General features: G+C 41.9%; 1 protein-coding gene across 4 annotated transcripts in view; it reads left to right on the top strand.

The window, feature by feature from the left end:
* LGI1 (leucine rich glioma inactivated 1) overlaps positions 1–4,415 on the top strand; it is a 33,345-nt gene extending 28,930 nt beyond the window's left edge. For 2 of the 4 annotated variants that reach the window (XM_065894253.1, XM_065894252.1), the window contains 3 exons: positions 466–635; positions 907–1,071; positions 3,224–4,059. In XM_065894253.1, coding sequence (XP_065750325.1) covers positions 466–635; positions 907–1,071; positions 3,224–4,059 — 1,171 coding nt within the window. Of the gene's footprint in view, positions 1–465; positions 636–906; positions 1,072–3,223 lie in introns of all 4 variants that reach the window. The other 2 variants (XM_065894251.1, XM_065894255.1) reach the window with 2 other exon arrangements.
* The last annotated feature ends 10,759 nt before the right edge of the window (positions 4,416–15,174 follow it).

Below are 15,174 nucleotides of genomic sequence, written 5' to 3'. Positions count from 1 at the left end.
AGACTTAGTATACAAAGAGAATGTAAAATATCTCATTAGTAATTTCTATATGACTATATGTGAAAATGATAAAATTCTGTATGTATTGAGTTATATAACATATGCTATGAAAATAATTTCACTTCTTTCTTTTTAGTTTTTTAATGTGTCTGTAGAAAATTTTTAACTACATATGTGGTTCACATTGTATTTCTATGGACAGCACAGCTCTAGACTGAGCTACCTTCAAATCCAAGAGGGAATAAGTTATACGGATGAGGTTCCATTGACTGGGGTGGCCTGCAAGGGCACACTGTGGTCATTCTCTGAGCCCAAAGTGAATGGTCAGTCAGGTTGAAGGTAGATTATGGGACATTATATAAAGCCAGGTGAGGTCATTCTGCACATGTTAATTGCTAAAGTAAAAGTCATGCCTGGGAAGGAAGGGCCCTCGTATATCAAAAGCAGCTGAAGTTTGTCTTTCAGGGACCTGAGAGGTAATTCATTTAATTGTGACTGTAAACTGAAGTGGCTGGTGGAATGGCTAGGCCACACCAATGCAACTGTCGAAGACATCTACTGTGAAGGCCCTCCAGAATACAAGAAGCGCAAAATCAATAGTCTCTCCTCCAAGGATTTTGATTGCATCATTACAGGTAATGTATTCCAAATCATTCCACCTCATATAATTAGAATAAGGGCTAATTTTTTACATATGCAGGAACTGATTCTTTAAATATATATATTAAAAACCAACTGAGCAATTTAAAAATATTATGAACCATTAAAATTCATGTGTTTAAAAGCAAAGTAAAATTGTCATTTCACTGTTTCTCTAGAATAAATATATTTCTTGTGGACATTTGAGATCTAGCCAAGGAATGAGGCATCAGCACAGCTACTCATCATCATTTTCAATTTTTGCAGAGTTTGCAAAGTCTCAAGACCTGCCTTTTCAATCACTGTCCATAGACACTTTTTCTTACATGAACGATGAGTATGTAGTCATCGCTCAGCCTTTCACTGGAAAGTGCATTTTCCTTGAATGGGACCACGTAGAAAAGACCTTCCGGAATTATGACAACATTACAGGTACGAAAAGCCTGATCGTATTTTGAGTGGAAAGTTAAGCCACTTGGGCCAAGGGCAACAGGAAAAGATGAATGATATCAGGGAATTCTTTGGGCAGGTTGAGAATCATTTGAATCCCAAATCTACCATTTACTGAGTGCCTGGGATTGTTCCCTAAAGCTTAATTTCCTCACTTGTAAAATGGGAATAATAATACCTAACTTTCAGTGTTGTTATAAAACAATGGGAGCATATGTTCAAGAAACTTAGCATAGGACCTAGCTTAGTAAATATACAATAAAAGGTGGGTTATTTTTCTTCAATGAAAAAGTACTGGACTAAGAATTATGAGTTCTAATCTAGGTTCTGCCACAAGCTAACTGGTCAAGCCACTCACCCTCACTGGGCCCCTCTTTTTAACTATAAAATAAGGAGGTTATTTTAGATCAATGACTCTCAAACTTTACGGCAAAAACATTACTTCTGCAAAATGTTCATGGGAGATCTCCTGCAGTCCCCTCAGTTTTCCAATGGATTGCAGCAGGGCTTTGTGAAATCTAAACCTTAGTTTTGTGTAAGGTTCTTCTTACATGTGTACAGTCTGTCAATTGCTTTGAATGAATCTTTAGATGAGCACTTAAATGAAAAATGAATCATGTATTTGCAGACTTTCAGATGGCATCATCTAGTCTAGGATGACGAATATGTGTCATATATACAGTCACTATCCCCTCCCTCACCCCAGACAGACATCGCTAATGTATCATGATGCTCTTTCTTGCAGAGGACAGAATCCTTCTTAACACAGTTCTCCAGGCAGTCACAATCAATCAATCAATATTGGTATATGGTTGAAAACTAGTGGCCATCTCTCATCTAGTTCCAACCCTCATTGTACAGAAGAGAAAACTGAATCCCAGAGAAGTGATTTTCCCAAGGTCACAGAATTACACAGCCTTGAAAAGTGTCACAACTAGAATAATTTTGCCTATGGATGGAGCCGATTAATAGAAAGAGTTGATCTGGAACTTATTACCTCAAAGCCCTTAGAGCTGCAGTCAGAAAAAGCCTGGGACCAGATTTGCCCGGCTCTCTTTGGATTTCCTAGAGCCAAGCTCCCTCTATGAGATCAGAATCTATTGATAAATGTTAAACTCTTAACAAAGGATATTGAGCTAGGCTTCTGACAGACTCCCATGTAGTTTTCTGAGATTTCCCAAAGTAACATCCAGGAGCTTCGCCCATGACTGTACCCCTCTTTCACTTTTCTCAAGGATTTCTCTTCCTTCTTTTCTGCCGCCAGTGACCTAAAGCTTCACAAGTGGCATCTCTCTCCTTTCTCAGGAGAAAGTCAGTTTATTCTAGAGCAAGAAGCAGTTTATACATAGAGCAAACCAATTGCAGGTAGAGCTGTGGGCTGCCCAGACTACCGCTCAAAACTTTGTGAGGTTCTTCTAGAACCTTGTGGAATGCTGGCCAAGTTGGAAGTCCTTGTACAGCTAACTGCCCACCCCAGGTTGGGTTAAAAGCATAGAGATGCTTGTAGCCTTGGGTTTGAATCCCAACTCTGCCTTCTCCTAGCAGCACCGAACCTCTCTGAGCTTCTGTCTGCTCATCTGCAAAAGGGAGGGTGATAATATTTATCTTTTAAGATTGTTGGGAAATTTAATGAGATGATTTGGCAAAGCAAATTGGTGCTCAATAAATGGCAGTTTCCAACTCATGATATGTCAGAGAAAGCAATGCTTTCTTTCTGTAAGAAGCGAGAGGAGAGGGAGTTCCCTGGCGGTCCAGTGGTTAGGACTTGGTGCTGTCACTGCTGTGGCCACGGGTTCAATCCCTGGTTGGGGAACTGAGATCCACACATGGCTTGGCCAAAAAAAAAAAAAGTGAGAGGAGAAAACTCAGGCTGTAGCCATGTATCCTGAACGTCCTGAACGTCTAGTACACGTTGGATGTGACATGACAACTCAGTTATTGATAACAAGGCTCCATGAGGTACAAAGGCACAGAACTTCGGGATCCCACTGCCATTGGACCTGATTAGGAAATTGGCCTTTTGCCTAATCAACCAAGGAAATGATTTTGGTGGCAGTTGCATGGCTTCGGCATGTGTATTAACATGTCCAAAAGAGGATGGCCATCCTCCTAATCTCTCATTTGTCTTTTCCAGGCACGTCCACTGTAGTGTGCAAGCCTATAGTCATTGAAACTCAGCTCTATGTTATTGTGGCCCAGCTGTTCGGTGGCTCTCACATCTATAAGAGAGACAGTTTTGCAAATAAATTCATAAAAATCCAGGATATTGAAATTCTCAAAATCCGAAAACCCAATGACATTGAAACGTTCAAGATTGAAAACAACTGGTACTTTGTGGTTGCTGACAGTTCAAAAGCTGGTTTTACTACCATTTATAAATGGAACGGAAATGGATTCTACTCCCATCAATCTTTACATGCGTGGTACAGGGATACTGATGTGGAATATCTAGAAATAGCCAGAACACCTCAGACACTCAGAACGCCTCATTTAATCCTGTCCAGTAGTTCCCAGCGTCCTGTAATTTATCAGTGGAACAAAGCAATACAATTATTTACTAACCAAACCGACATTCCTAACATGGAAGATGTATATGCCGTTAAGCACTTCTCAGTGAAAGGTGACGTGTACATTTGCTTGACAAGATTCATTGGTGATTCCAAAGTAATGAAATGGGGAGGCTCCTCATTTCAGGATATTCAGAGGATGCCATCGCGAGGATCCATGGTGTTCCAGCCTCTTCAGATAAATAACTATCAATACGCAATTCTTGGAAGTGATTATTCCTTTACTCAAGTGTATAACTGGGATGCAGAGAAAGCCAAATTTGTAAAATTTCAGGAATTGAATGTTCAGGCACCAAGATCATTCACGCATGTGTCCATTAATAAGCGTAATTTTCTTTTTGCTTCCAGTTTTAAGGGAAACACACAGATTTACAAACATGTCATAGTTGACTTAAGCGCATGACACACGAAATTCTGTGGCTGCCATCGGAAACTTTCTACAGTATATGATCCGGATGAACTCAATGCATGATGACTCTTCTTATCACACTTGCAAATGAATGCCTTTCAAACACTGAGGCTGCTAGAACCAAGCACTACCCGTAATCTCCATCCTTTCCTGTCCAGTCCAGTGGTGTGGGAAGTTACCTTTTATAAGACAAAATTGAATTGTGTAACTGTTCTTTGCAGTGAAGATGTGTAAATAAGCGTTTAATGGTATCTGTTACTCCAAAAAGAAATATGAATATGTACTTTTCCATTTATTTATTCATGTGTTCAGAAACAACTGCCAAATAAAATGTTTACATTTTCTTTCATATCCCAAAGGTAATTATTTACAGGAGTTATTTTATTCTTGGTGATGGTATGTTGAGGAAGGAATTTTATACAATAGGGTTATATTTGGATCAAGAATTTATGGTGTGCATAATGAGTGAAGATAAACACTGATACTGATTACTCATCATTTATTAATAGGACGATCAGTTGAGTTTGAACATTCAAAGGTGTTTCTAAAGGGCATGGCTTTGGGGAACATTTTGAGGTGAAATGGTGACAAATGGAAAGAAAGGTAGTGAAATTTGCCTGTTACAAGAAGGCTAATTTGACAGTTAGACCCATCCTTTTCTATCTGATAGTTCCAGCTAAAAACATCATTCAGACAACTTAGAGAAGAAGCCAAAGTCAAGATTTTGGATTTTTAAAGCCCTATTCCGGGGCTTTCTAAATGTTTGACTCTGGAATCATCTGACAGCTGACAGAGATTGTAACCTTACAGCACTTGTCTCAGATGTATCCCATATGAAGTCCTCTTAATATGACCAAGGATGCTTCACTTCTAGACACCAGTTCTGATACGTTACTGACATACTGCAGAGTGCCTACGAGGCTCATATTTGATTTTCTAAATTCCTGCTCCTGGATCACACGGTATGTTAGCACTTAGCACAATGCCTGTGATAGAGCAGGCTCTTAAAAACTACTTTCGAAGATGCACGTGTCCTCCTGTCATAAACTTAATAATAAACTTCATGAGGCCCTTTGATCTAATCAGTCATACTGATTTGAGTACCTATTAAGAACGGGGTATCATTCCTCTGGTTTGGGGAGGAAAATTGAGGAAAGAGGAGGGCATAGTCTTTGATCCGTGGGGGCTTAGAAGACTAATGGGGGGTTAGGACACAAAAAACTACAGTTAGCAGTGAGTGCCAAATTTCACCTGAACATTCTGATTTTAAGTATCGGGGGAGTAGCCACAATGAGTTCCTGCAAGAAGTGGTCCTTGTTTGAACTTAAAGGGAAGACATGATTTCAAAAGGGGATCAGGGCACAGAAGATATTCTTGGCATGATGTGGTTCTGTGTGCTGCCTTCACAGAAGGGATCAGAGCTCCCTCCAACTCATTGTTCCCCAGAATCTTTTGCCAAATGACTAGGGGCGTGGGGGCAGGTGGGACAGACAGCAACTCCACTGGCAGCACATGCCTGGAGAACTTGAGGCGTCAGAGGTACACATAATAGTTACATAGTCTCTGGAAAGCAACACCTTGGGGAGTTATGCATAGAAACCAGACTCCTTTACCACATGGGGAAGATACTAACTCTGACATCAGGGTTATGGGGGGACAAGAAGAAGACTTACCCGCTCCCAATCCTACACATAGGGAGACCTGGCCTTTGAATGTCTGACTTTCTTTGCTCCCTTGTCCTATAAGCAGCACATATGTGTTGGAGAACACCTGCTTGGTACAGACTGGGTTTAAGTCCAGCCCTGCAATGTCCTGATTTTGTCCACAGGCAAGTGACATGACCTCTCTGAGCCTCAGTGTCTTCATCTGTAAAGGTACGATGATGCCTACTCAAAGGACAACAGAAGGATTAAATGAAACAATGCACACATGGTGGACTGAATTTTACAAATATGGCCACAACAATATCTCCCAGCCTACTTGCTCTATGAGAACTTCCCCCAACCCCATCAAGAGGTGATGCCTAATTCCCCTATCCTTCAATCTGGATGGCCTTGTAACCAACAGAACGTGGTAAAAATGATGCAGTTTGACTTTTGAAGCTAAGTCATAAAAACAATGAAGCTTCTGCCTTGTGAAATTGGGACAATCCCTTTGGGAGGCCTGAGCTGCTGCATAGAAAGTCCTATTAGCCTGAGGCTACCATTCTGAGGAAGCCCAAGCTTTGGTCGACAGCCCCAGATAAGGTCCCAGCCAACAGCCACATCAACCACCAGTCCTGTGAGTGAAGATGGCTCCAGGTGATTTCAGCCCCCAGCTGTCAAGTCACCACAGCCCATCAAATCTTCCCAAGTGAGGATCCGGAAATCATGGAGCAGAGACAAGCCATCCCTATGATGCCCCGTCCAAATTCCTGACCCACAGAATCTAAGAGCATAATAAAATGGTTGTTTTAAAAGGCCAAGTTTTGGGGTGATTTGTTATACTGCAGTAGTAACCATGTAAAGAATAGCATGGGAAGTGCTTAACACAGAATGGCACAAGTTAGCACTCACCAAGTGCTAGCTATTACTAATGGGCTCCACACTCAGAATATTGTATGCTTTGGGGTCATGCTCTACCTTACTGTTGTAATATAATTCACCATCATTTCTTTTTTTTTTTTTAAATTTATTTTTGGCTGCATTGGGTCTTCATTGCTGTGCTCGGGCTTTCTCTAGTTGCGGCGCACGGGGGCTCCTCTTCCTTGCGGTGCAGGGGTTTCTCATTGCGGTGGCTTCACGTTTTGGAGCACCGGTTCTAGGTGCGTGGGCTTCAGTAGTTGCGGCACGCGGGCTCGGTAGTTGTGGCTCGCAGGCTCTAGAGCTCAGGCTCAGTAGTTGTGGCGCACAGGCTTAGTTGCTCTGCGGCATGTGGGATCTTCCCGGCCCAGGGCTCGAATCCGTGTCCCCTGCATTGGCAGGCGGATTCTTAACCACTGTGCCACCAGGGAAGTACCTGTCATTTCATTTTTAAAGGCTATCTCCTGTTTTCAGTATGTTCCGACTCTGTGCCAGGTACTCTGCTGACTTCAGGGCTGCAGAGATAGTGGATCTAGACTCTGCCCTGTTTGTTTTCATAGAAGCATTAGCTGTTTAAGTTAGCAAACCAACTGTCTAATTTACCTCGAAGCTGAGACCCTGAGATGTGAAGCAAGCTAGGTGAGGTAAGCTACGGTCCAGGCCTCCTGACACTTGGCCCAGTCCCTTCTCCATCACATGGTGCTACCTTTCAAAACCCTCCCATTGGAACCTGGGATTGCAGATGGGGAGAGAGGTGAGGAGTGAAGAGGTTGACCGAGAAAATAAATTTGAGAAAGACTGAGAAGGAGGACATATGGTAGGGTCCACTTTTGCAGGAATTGACCAGTGTTTTCTGAGAGTTGCCCTCTCTCCCTGTAACCCTCATCTACTCTATACTATGCAACTCTGCCCGCTCTCCAGCCATAAATGATTGGACCTGGAGTGAACTCTCAATCTAGGTGCTCAATCCAGAAGCTGGGCTAGGCTCAGCCTAAGCCAATCCCTTCTCCTTCCTGGATATCTGGAATTAGGACAGCAGAGTCTGGGCCAATTAGCCACAGGCACCAGACTTGTAAGGTGATGATCTTAAATTTGGTTCCCTCGAAGCAGCGGGATTTACTGAAGGAGTGCTCTCAGGTAAGGGAGAGAGAGGCGCATAGGGCAGGGGAAGATGTCAAGCAAAGATGTCCTTTCAGGAGAAGTCCAGCTGCAGCCTGACCCCATGTGGAACTCTAAAGCGTGAATGGTACTACAGAGTGTGTCCTGCCTTGAAGCAAGGAATGTGGACATTTATATCCCTCATCTGACAGTCAGTGACCGAAGAATGTGTGGCATAACCTCTCAGGCATCTCCAGCTGAGAAGGTTGCAATTGGCTAAGGGTAATCCTGCAGAGAAGGGTACCAATGTAAGCAGTCATTAACCAACACCCACACTGCAGGATGGGTGCACCAGCCTAGCAAAGGGCACCTGGGTGGGTGACCGAAAGCATACGCTACAATGATGGTGGCTGAGGCATTACTCTGTTTTGGAGCAGCCATGATGGTCCATGAACCAGAAGAGCAGAGGGAACTGGTCTGAAAGGTGAGAAGAGAATGAAGCAGACACTCAGAAAGGAGGGGTGAGAAACTACATAGTCAAGAGAGAGGGAGGGAGTGGAAAAAGAAGGAGGGAAGAAGAGAGAAAGGGGGTAAGAAAAGGGAGAGGGAAGGAGGGGAAACGAGAGAGTAAAAAGGAAGGGAGGAGGGAGAGTGGGAAGAAGATTGGGAGGCATGGTGTCCCAGCTTGGGTCACCTGAGAACCAGACTCTGGGAAGTTAATGTACATGTATTAGGTAGTACCTTTGAGACCAACACTGGGAAGGGAGAAGGAATTAGAATTTGGCAAAGAAAGCAGCTGAACTGTGATGCAGTTCTAGCAAAAGCAACCCTGTAGGGAGCTCTAGAGCTGAGATGTCCTTTCTCAGCTGTCCCAAGTTGGAGCAAGGGGATCAGACCTTTATAGCTCCGTTGGACGTGGGCTGTCCCTGGAAGAAAGCATGGCCTTGGGTGAGGCTGTTTTTTCAGCCAAGGCAATCCCCAAAGAAGGCAGACAGTAGAGACCCATCTTCTGTTAGTACTCCCAGAAGCTGGGAAAATAAGTCCTTTATTCCTGAATGAGGATCAGCATCCATCCCAGAGGGAAAGGAGTGAGGAGTAAGAGTGGGAGAGAGGAGATGGGGAGAAGCAGCCCTGATTCCTAGTGATTGTTCATTTTCCACTCCATCCCTCATGATATCCAATGGCACTCCCTGTCCTTGAATTCCTTGAGATACCTCTGTAACCTTCTTATAACAACCCACCACACACACACACACACACACACACACACACACACACACACACATTTTGTCTTGCTTTAGGTTAGTTTGTGTGGTTTTCTGTATTTGCCACAAAATTATCTTCGACCAAGTCAGAACACTTAGGCACAATGTACTATAAGGTAGATACAGTGGTGAGTACTAGATATTTCAATCTCTTTTCTCTCTGCTATTCAAACTGTATAATTTCTATTGCTCTACATTCAAATCCACTGACTCTCTCCTCTGTCATCTCTGACCACAAATTTCTTTAAAAAGTAGTATTATTTCAACTAGCTCAGAGCTTCTCAACTTTCTAAAAATATTTTCAGTGTTTAAAAAAAAAATTGGACCATGGAAATTTTAAAATCTCCAATGTATTTTAGACCAACGTATTTCCATTTATATTGTGGACCAATATTTTTGGAAATTAGAATAAAAATGAATTACTAGAAAAACAATCACGCGCTTGGTTATTGTGGCAATGTCAAATTGCTGTAAGAGTTTCTCAGCGCTTCCTCTCAAGTTCTGGACTTATCTCATCCCAAATGGATTCCACAGTCTTCTTGGACTGGCAATGGTCCTAGAACCACATCTACAGGTAAACTGAACTAGTCAATGAGAGCTCAACTCACTCATTTCAGCTCTTGCAGTTATATGTCAATCTTAATGTGGAATGTAGACGCATTTTCATACGATTGTTATCAAGGGCATCAGGGCATCCACAGAAACCACAGGCCCAGGAAGACCTACAATGGCCCTATAAAGTTCTGAACGTGGAGTTCAAAATTTGACCCAGCTTCTTCTCCCACTCTAGCATCCTCCACTTCACCCACCCACCTGTTACCCACACAACTGGCCAATCCCTGCCTATCTAAGCACTTACATGCTTCCGTGCCCAGGCTGCTGCAACCACCTACAATGCCCTTTCCTTACTCTTTTACCTTTTGAAATCTTAGTCCTTCTCATCGAACCAATTAGATAGGGTTTCTCCTTTCTCTGGCTTTCTCAGCACGTTGCTTTTACCATGAGCAAGACTCACAATTCATTCTGCCTTGCCGTTTGGTTAGTTGTTGGTATGTCCATCTCTCCCACCAGGTTACACATCCCTGAGGGTCAGGACTGTCTCCTAGGCAGCTATGATCATTCTATGCCACCCCACCCTCAATCTCCTAGAACAGTCCCACTTTTAGAGAGAACACAAAGTTGGTGGGAATGAAATAGATTTAAGCCCAGCAGCTTCAGCCTTCATGTTCACATATCTGAGAAGCAGCCTCATTCCCTATTCCCTGTGGTAAATTTCCAGTCCCATGGATTACCTCGCCATGGATTACCCCAAAAGAGCAGACCCGCATAGGCCCACCTGCTCCCCAGGGGTAACCAGGGTGAGATGGGAGGTAAAAGAGACATAATTTCTTTCCAGAGTCATTAAAAACACATACTGCAGATCTACCTAAAACCTAGTCCACAAAACTGAAGGCTAGGAATTTAATTAATGATTTAATTTATTTAATTAATTTATTATTTATTTATTTAATTTAAATAATGATTTAATTAATCCATGGAGACCCTAAGGATGAGAAGTTTGATACTCCTGGAAATTCTATGCCCTTTACAATTTTTATCCCCAGGTAAGGATCCACATCCATGGTCAGCACTACTCAGAGATGCCAAGGGGAAGCATCTTGCCTAGATGAAGCTTTGAACAATAATTCCCAGCAAAACTGTATCCCAGAAATCAGTCCTCTTAATAGTACCCGATCTCAGGACAACTGTCCTTTGTCCTTTATTTCCCTGACCTTGTCTACCCACACATGTTTAACAATTCTACCTTTAATTTAGGAAATATTCTTTAATATTTTAATTTCATTATAATAATGGGTGTCATTTATTGAGCACTTACTATGAGCCAAGTAATATACTAAGTGCTTTACCTGCATTATCATTTTTATCCTTTATAGTTCTATATAATAGTATTATTTTACAGATGAGACAGCTGAGTCTTAGAAAAGCTAAGTAACTTGCCCAAGTCAAATAGCCAGTTAAGAAGCAAAGTCAAGATTCATTTGGATAGTATTCATCAGTGACACCATGCATTGAAGTGCTTAAAGACAAAACATATTAAAACTTCCAAACTCTGTAAACTGCCAGATAGACAGATATACCACTCAGGAACCTAGAGTGTTCCTAGTAGCCTCAGGCTATCAGATACCTACACCTATGGACACAGCAAGCGCAATTTCATTGAAGATGTTTATGGATCACCTACTATGTGCAAAACACTATGATAAATGACAAAAACAAAACAAAAATGAGCAAGAAATTGTCCCTACCCTTAAAGGATTTGCACACCACTGGGGCTATTTCTAAAAGGCAGCATGCAAAAACATAAAAGAGGCAAAAGTAAGATCTATAGGAAAAGTGAGATGTGACCCACGTTTTCTCATTTTTGCCTGTAGGTCTAGCCTGATGGTGCCCACGTCAATTCTCGCTTTGGGGCAGTAGACACAGTGGTTAACAGAATATGTTTTAGACTCAAGCAGACCTGGGTTTGCATCTCAATGTGGCCACTTATTAGTTCTGTGACCCTCGGTAAGTTAATCTTGTCTGCAAAATGTGTATAATGATTACATAGAATGGGTTTGTAGTGATATGTGCCCTTATTTTTTTTAAGTGTATAATGTTTCTCTTTTTTTTTCTAAAAGAAGACAGAATCAGGTTCAGAAGGGGTTTACTCTATTGAGGCTAGGTGACTTTGGTCAAGCTTCCTCAATTAGCATAAGTCATTCTCAACCAGTAGTGGTCTAGTGAGGAAAAGCATAGTCCCATTTCCTGTCTCCAAACTCTGTTCACTCTCAATGGGTGTATCAGAATTATCCGTGGGTGTATTTCTAAATACACACAACCATTTCTCTACCCCAGCTTCTGATCCCTGAGGAGACACGGTGGTCAGGATTCTTTTGGTTGTCAGTTGCTGAAATCCAACTGAACTAGTTTCAACATAAAAATGCATCTAGCTTCAGAAAAACCTAGACCAGAAACTCAGGTGATATTTTCATTAGTCTGTCTTTCTCTGACTCTTGGCTCTATTTTCCTCCATGTTGACTTCTTCCTAAGGCAGTCTCTCCGTTCACGGTGAAGAGACAGCCACCAGCAGCTCCGACATTGCCTCTTGCCAGTCTAGCCACGCCCAGTAACAAGACCTCTTTCTCAGTAGTTTTAGCACAGGTTGGAGGATGATGCTCAATGGCCAGAGTGCCCACCTGAAGTAATTGTTTTGGCTAAGGATAGAGTGCTCTGACTGGCTAAGCTTGGGACATGTGCCCACCCCTGGAACCCACGGATGAGAACCACGTGGAATGAGAGTGAGGTAAGGGTGATTCCCTAAAGTAAAATTAGAGTGCTGTTAAAAAGGAGGAAAGGATGCCGCATAGGCAGAACAACAACAGGCATCAGCAAGAGGTGTGCTCTCTACTGAGATCCTCTACTTAGAGAGACAGGGTAACCAGAGGAGAAGCCACGGCTTCAGATGTGTTTAGAATCCCTTCACTAAAAGGTTTCAAAGAGCCCTTCCAGCTCTTATTTTGTGAAACTTGACAAAACATAACCTCCCATCTTTGTCTATTATTCATGATGATTCACTGGTACAATTTCTATATACATTTTTAAATGGTGTTCTCTCAAATATTCTGTTTTAAAATATTTAAACAGATAACCTTTATTTTAAAAGGATGTTTTCCCAAGTGAAGTCAAGCTGCCAATTCTGATTTAGTGGCCACCCATGCCTAGGAGATGAGACCAAGCGTTCCTAGATCATTTTCTCTTCTCCTGGATGTGTTTCCACTTCAGATCAATCTCCATCTGGCGAGGGCAGTTCTCTCCTTGCTCTAGTTATCTTGAGGTTGGCTTTGCAGATTAAAATCTTAGAGGCTCCTTGATGGCCCAGGACTTTCCCTGACTAAGCTTTCCCATAGGTATCTCGTCATCATCTGGAAATTATCATCGGCCAGTCTCAGCAGAGAACAGAATATAAAGTGCTGGCTTCTGTTAATAATGGTTCCCCAGACTTGAGGATATGGGGAGGGGGAAGGGTGAGCTGTGACAAAGCGAGAGAGGCATGGACATATATACACTCCCAAACGTAAGGTAGATAGCTAGTGGGAAGCAACCGCATAGCAGAGGGAGGTCAGCTCGGTGCTTTTTGACCGCCTGGAGGGGTGAGATAGGGAGGGTGGGATGGGGGGAGACACAAGAGGGAAGAGATATGGGAACATATGTATATGTATAACTGATTCACTTTGTTATAAAGCAGAAACTAACACACCATTGTAAAGCAATTATACTCCAATAAAGATGTAAATAATAATAATAATAATAATGGTTCCCCAATCTGGATGTCCCCCAGAATCACCTAGAAAGCAAACTAACTATACAGATTCTGGGGCCCTCACCTCAGACCCACTAAAACTGAACCTGCAAAGGCTGGGATCCAGGAATTTTTATTTTTAAACATCCCTTAGGTGATTCTGATGTTGATAGCTCATTCCCAGTCCACTAACTGGGACTTGGGGTCCCCTACTCTAAATAACCACATTGGACTGACCAGTGGCATGTCAAGAGCACCAAGCCTATGGCTACAAAAGTTGGCCCCAAACTCTAGCACGTGCTAGCTTTAGGTATTACCCTGGGTGAGACATTTAAGTTTCTTTTGGCCTCAATTTCCTCTATAACTTATTGGAACTGGATCAGGTCATCCTGAAGGTCTTTCCAGCTCTGAAAATTCTGTAGCTCTCTGTTATAATGGGGGAAAAAAAATTAGCTTGGAAGTTTGGAGATCTGGGCCCAGTTCCAGCACTTTTATATTTTTGTGACCTTGAGAAGTCATTTTCATTCCCTGGGCCACAATTTTCTTTCTTTAAAAATGAGTTTGTTGTAGTACATGAGTTCTTTATGTTTATAATTTAAAATAGCTCTAAGATAACAATTAAGCCTTAGAGAATCCTTCAGGATAATCTGCTGAGATGTACAGTATGAATAAGCTGAGGATGATCACAGCTTCCTGTTAGCTTGGATTTGCTGGGTTGAGGATCTGCATGCAGCATTTGGTATGTTGGTGTTTAATGGATATGACATTTCACTGCACCAAATGGGAATGGAATATTTTTAGCACAGAATTCATCAAGGTTTAGTAAAAAGGACTTGTTCTCTGAATGGAGTGTGAACAAGCAGAGATACTATTTTAAAAGACCAAAAATAAAGGCCCCTTCCCCTCCACTATCACAAAATAGTCATATGTGCACTTATTTTCACCACAAAGCTTGAAGAACTTACTCCTTTCTGTATCTCCTAAAAGGCAGTATTCCATCTAGTGCAATAACTCTGCCAGCTCACACACATTCCTCCTGTATGTATATTGCCTGTGAACTTATGTTAAATAGGCTAAAAACACTGTTAATCATTGAAAGCTACCACTTACTGAGCACTTACTCATGTGCTGAATGTTTTACATGTATTTTGTCATCCAAGCCTTGCAACAATCCTATTATCAGTGTTTTCTAGAGAAGGAACTGCAGTTGAGAGAGGTTCAGAAGTCTACCTAAGGCATATAGCTAGGAGACAGCAGAGCCCGGATTCAAATCCAGGTCTGTCTTTCACAGACATCGAAAACAAACTTGTGGTTACCAAAGGGGAGAGGGAAGTGGGGAGAGACAAATGAGGGGTATTGGATTAACAGATACAAACTATTGTATATAAAATAGATAATGAACAATGATATACTGTATAGTACAGGGAATTATGCCCATTATCTTGTAGTAACCTATAATAGAATATAATCTGCAAAGATACTGAATCACTATGCTGTACAACTGAAACTAATGCACTATTGTAAATCAGCTACACTTCAATTAAAAAATAGCTAGGTCTACAGATGAACTGGTTTGCAGGGCAGAAATTGAGACACAGATGTAGAGAACAAATGTATGGACACCAAGGGGGAAAAGTGGTGGGGGGGGTGGGATGAATTGGGAGATTGGGATTGATATGTATACATTAATATGTATAAAATGGATAACTAATAAGAACCTGCTGTATAAAAAAATAAAATATAATTCAAAACTTAAAAAAAAAAATCTAGGTCTGTCTGAAATCAGAGCCCTAGTGATTGACCACTGTACTTGCATTGATTGTATCAGTCAGGATAGGCTGGGGTA

This window comes from Phocoena phocoena, chromosome 16 (assembly GCF_963924675.1).
Source record: "Phocoena phocoena chromosome 16, mPhoPho1.1, whole genome shotgun sequence".
NCBI lineage: Eukaryota > Metazoa > Chordata > Mammalia > Artiodactyla > Phocoenidae > Phocoena > Phocoena phocoena.
This window is presented reverse-complemented; position numbering and strand designations above follow the sequence as displayed.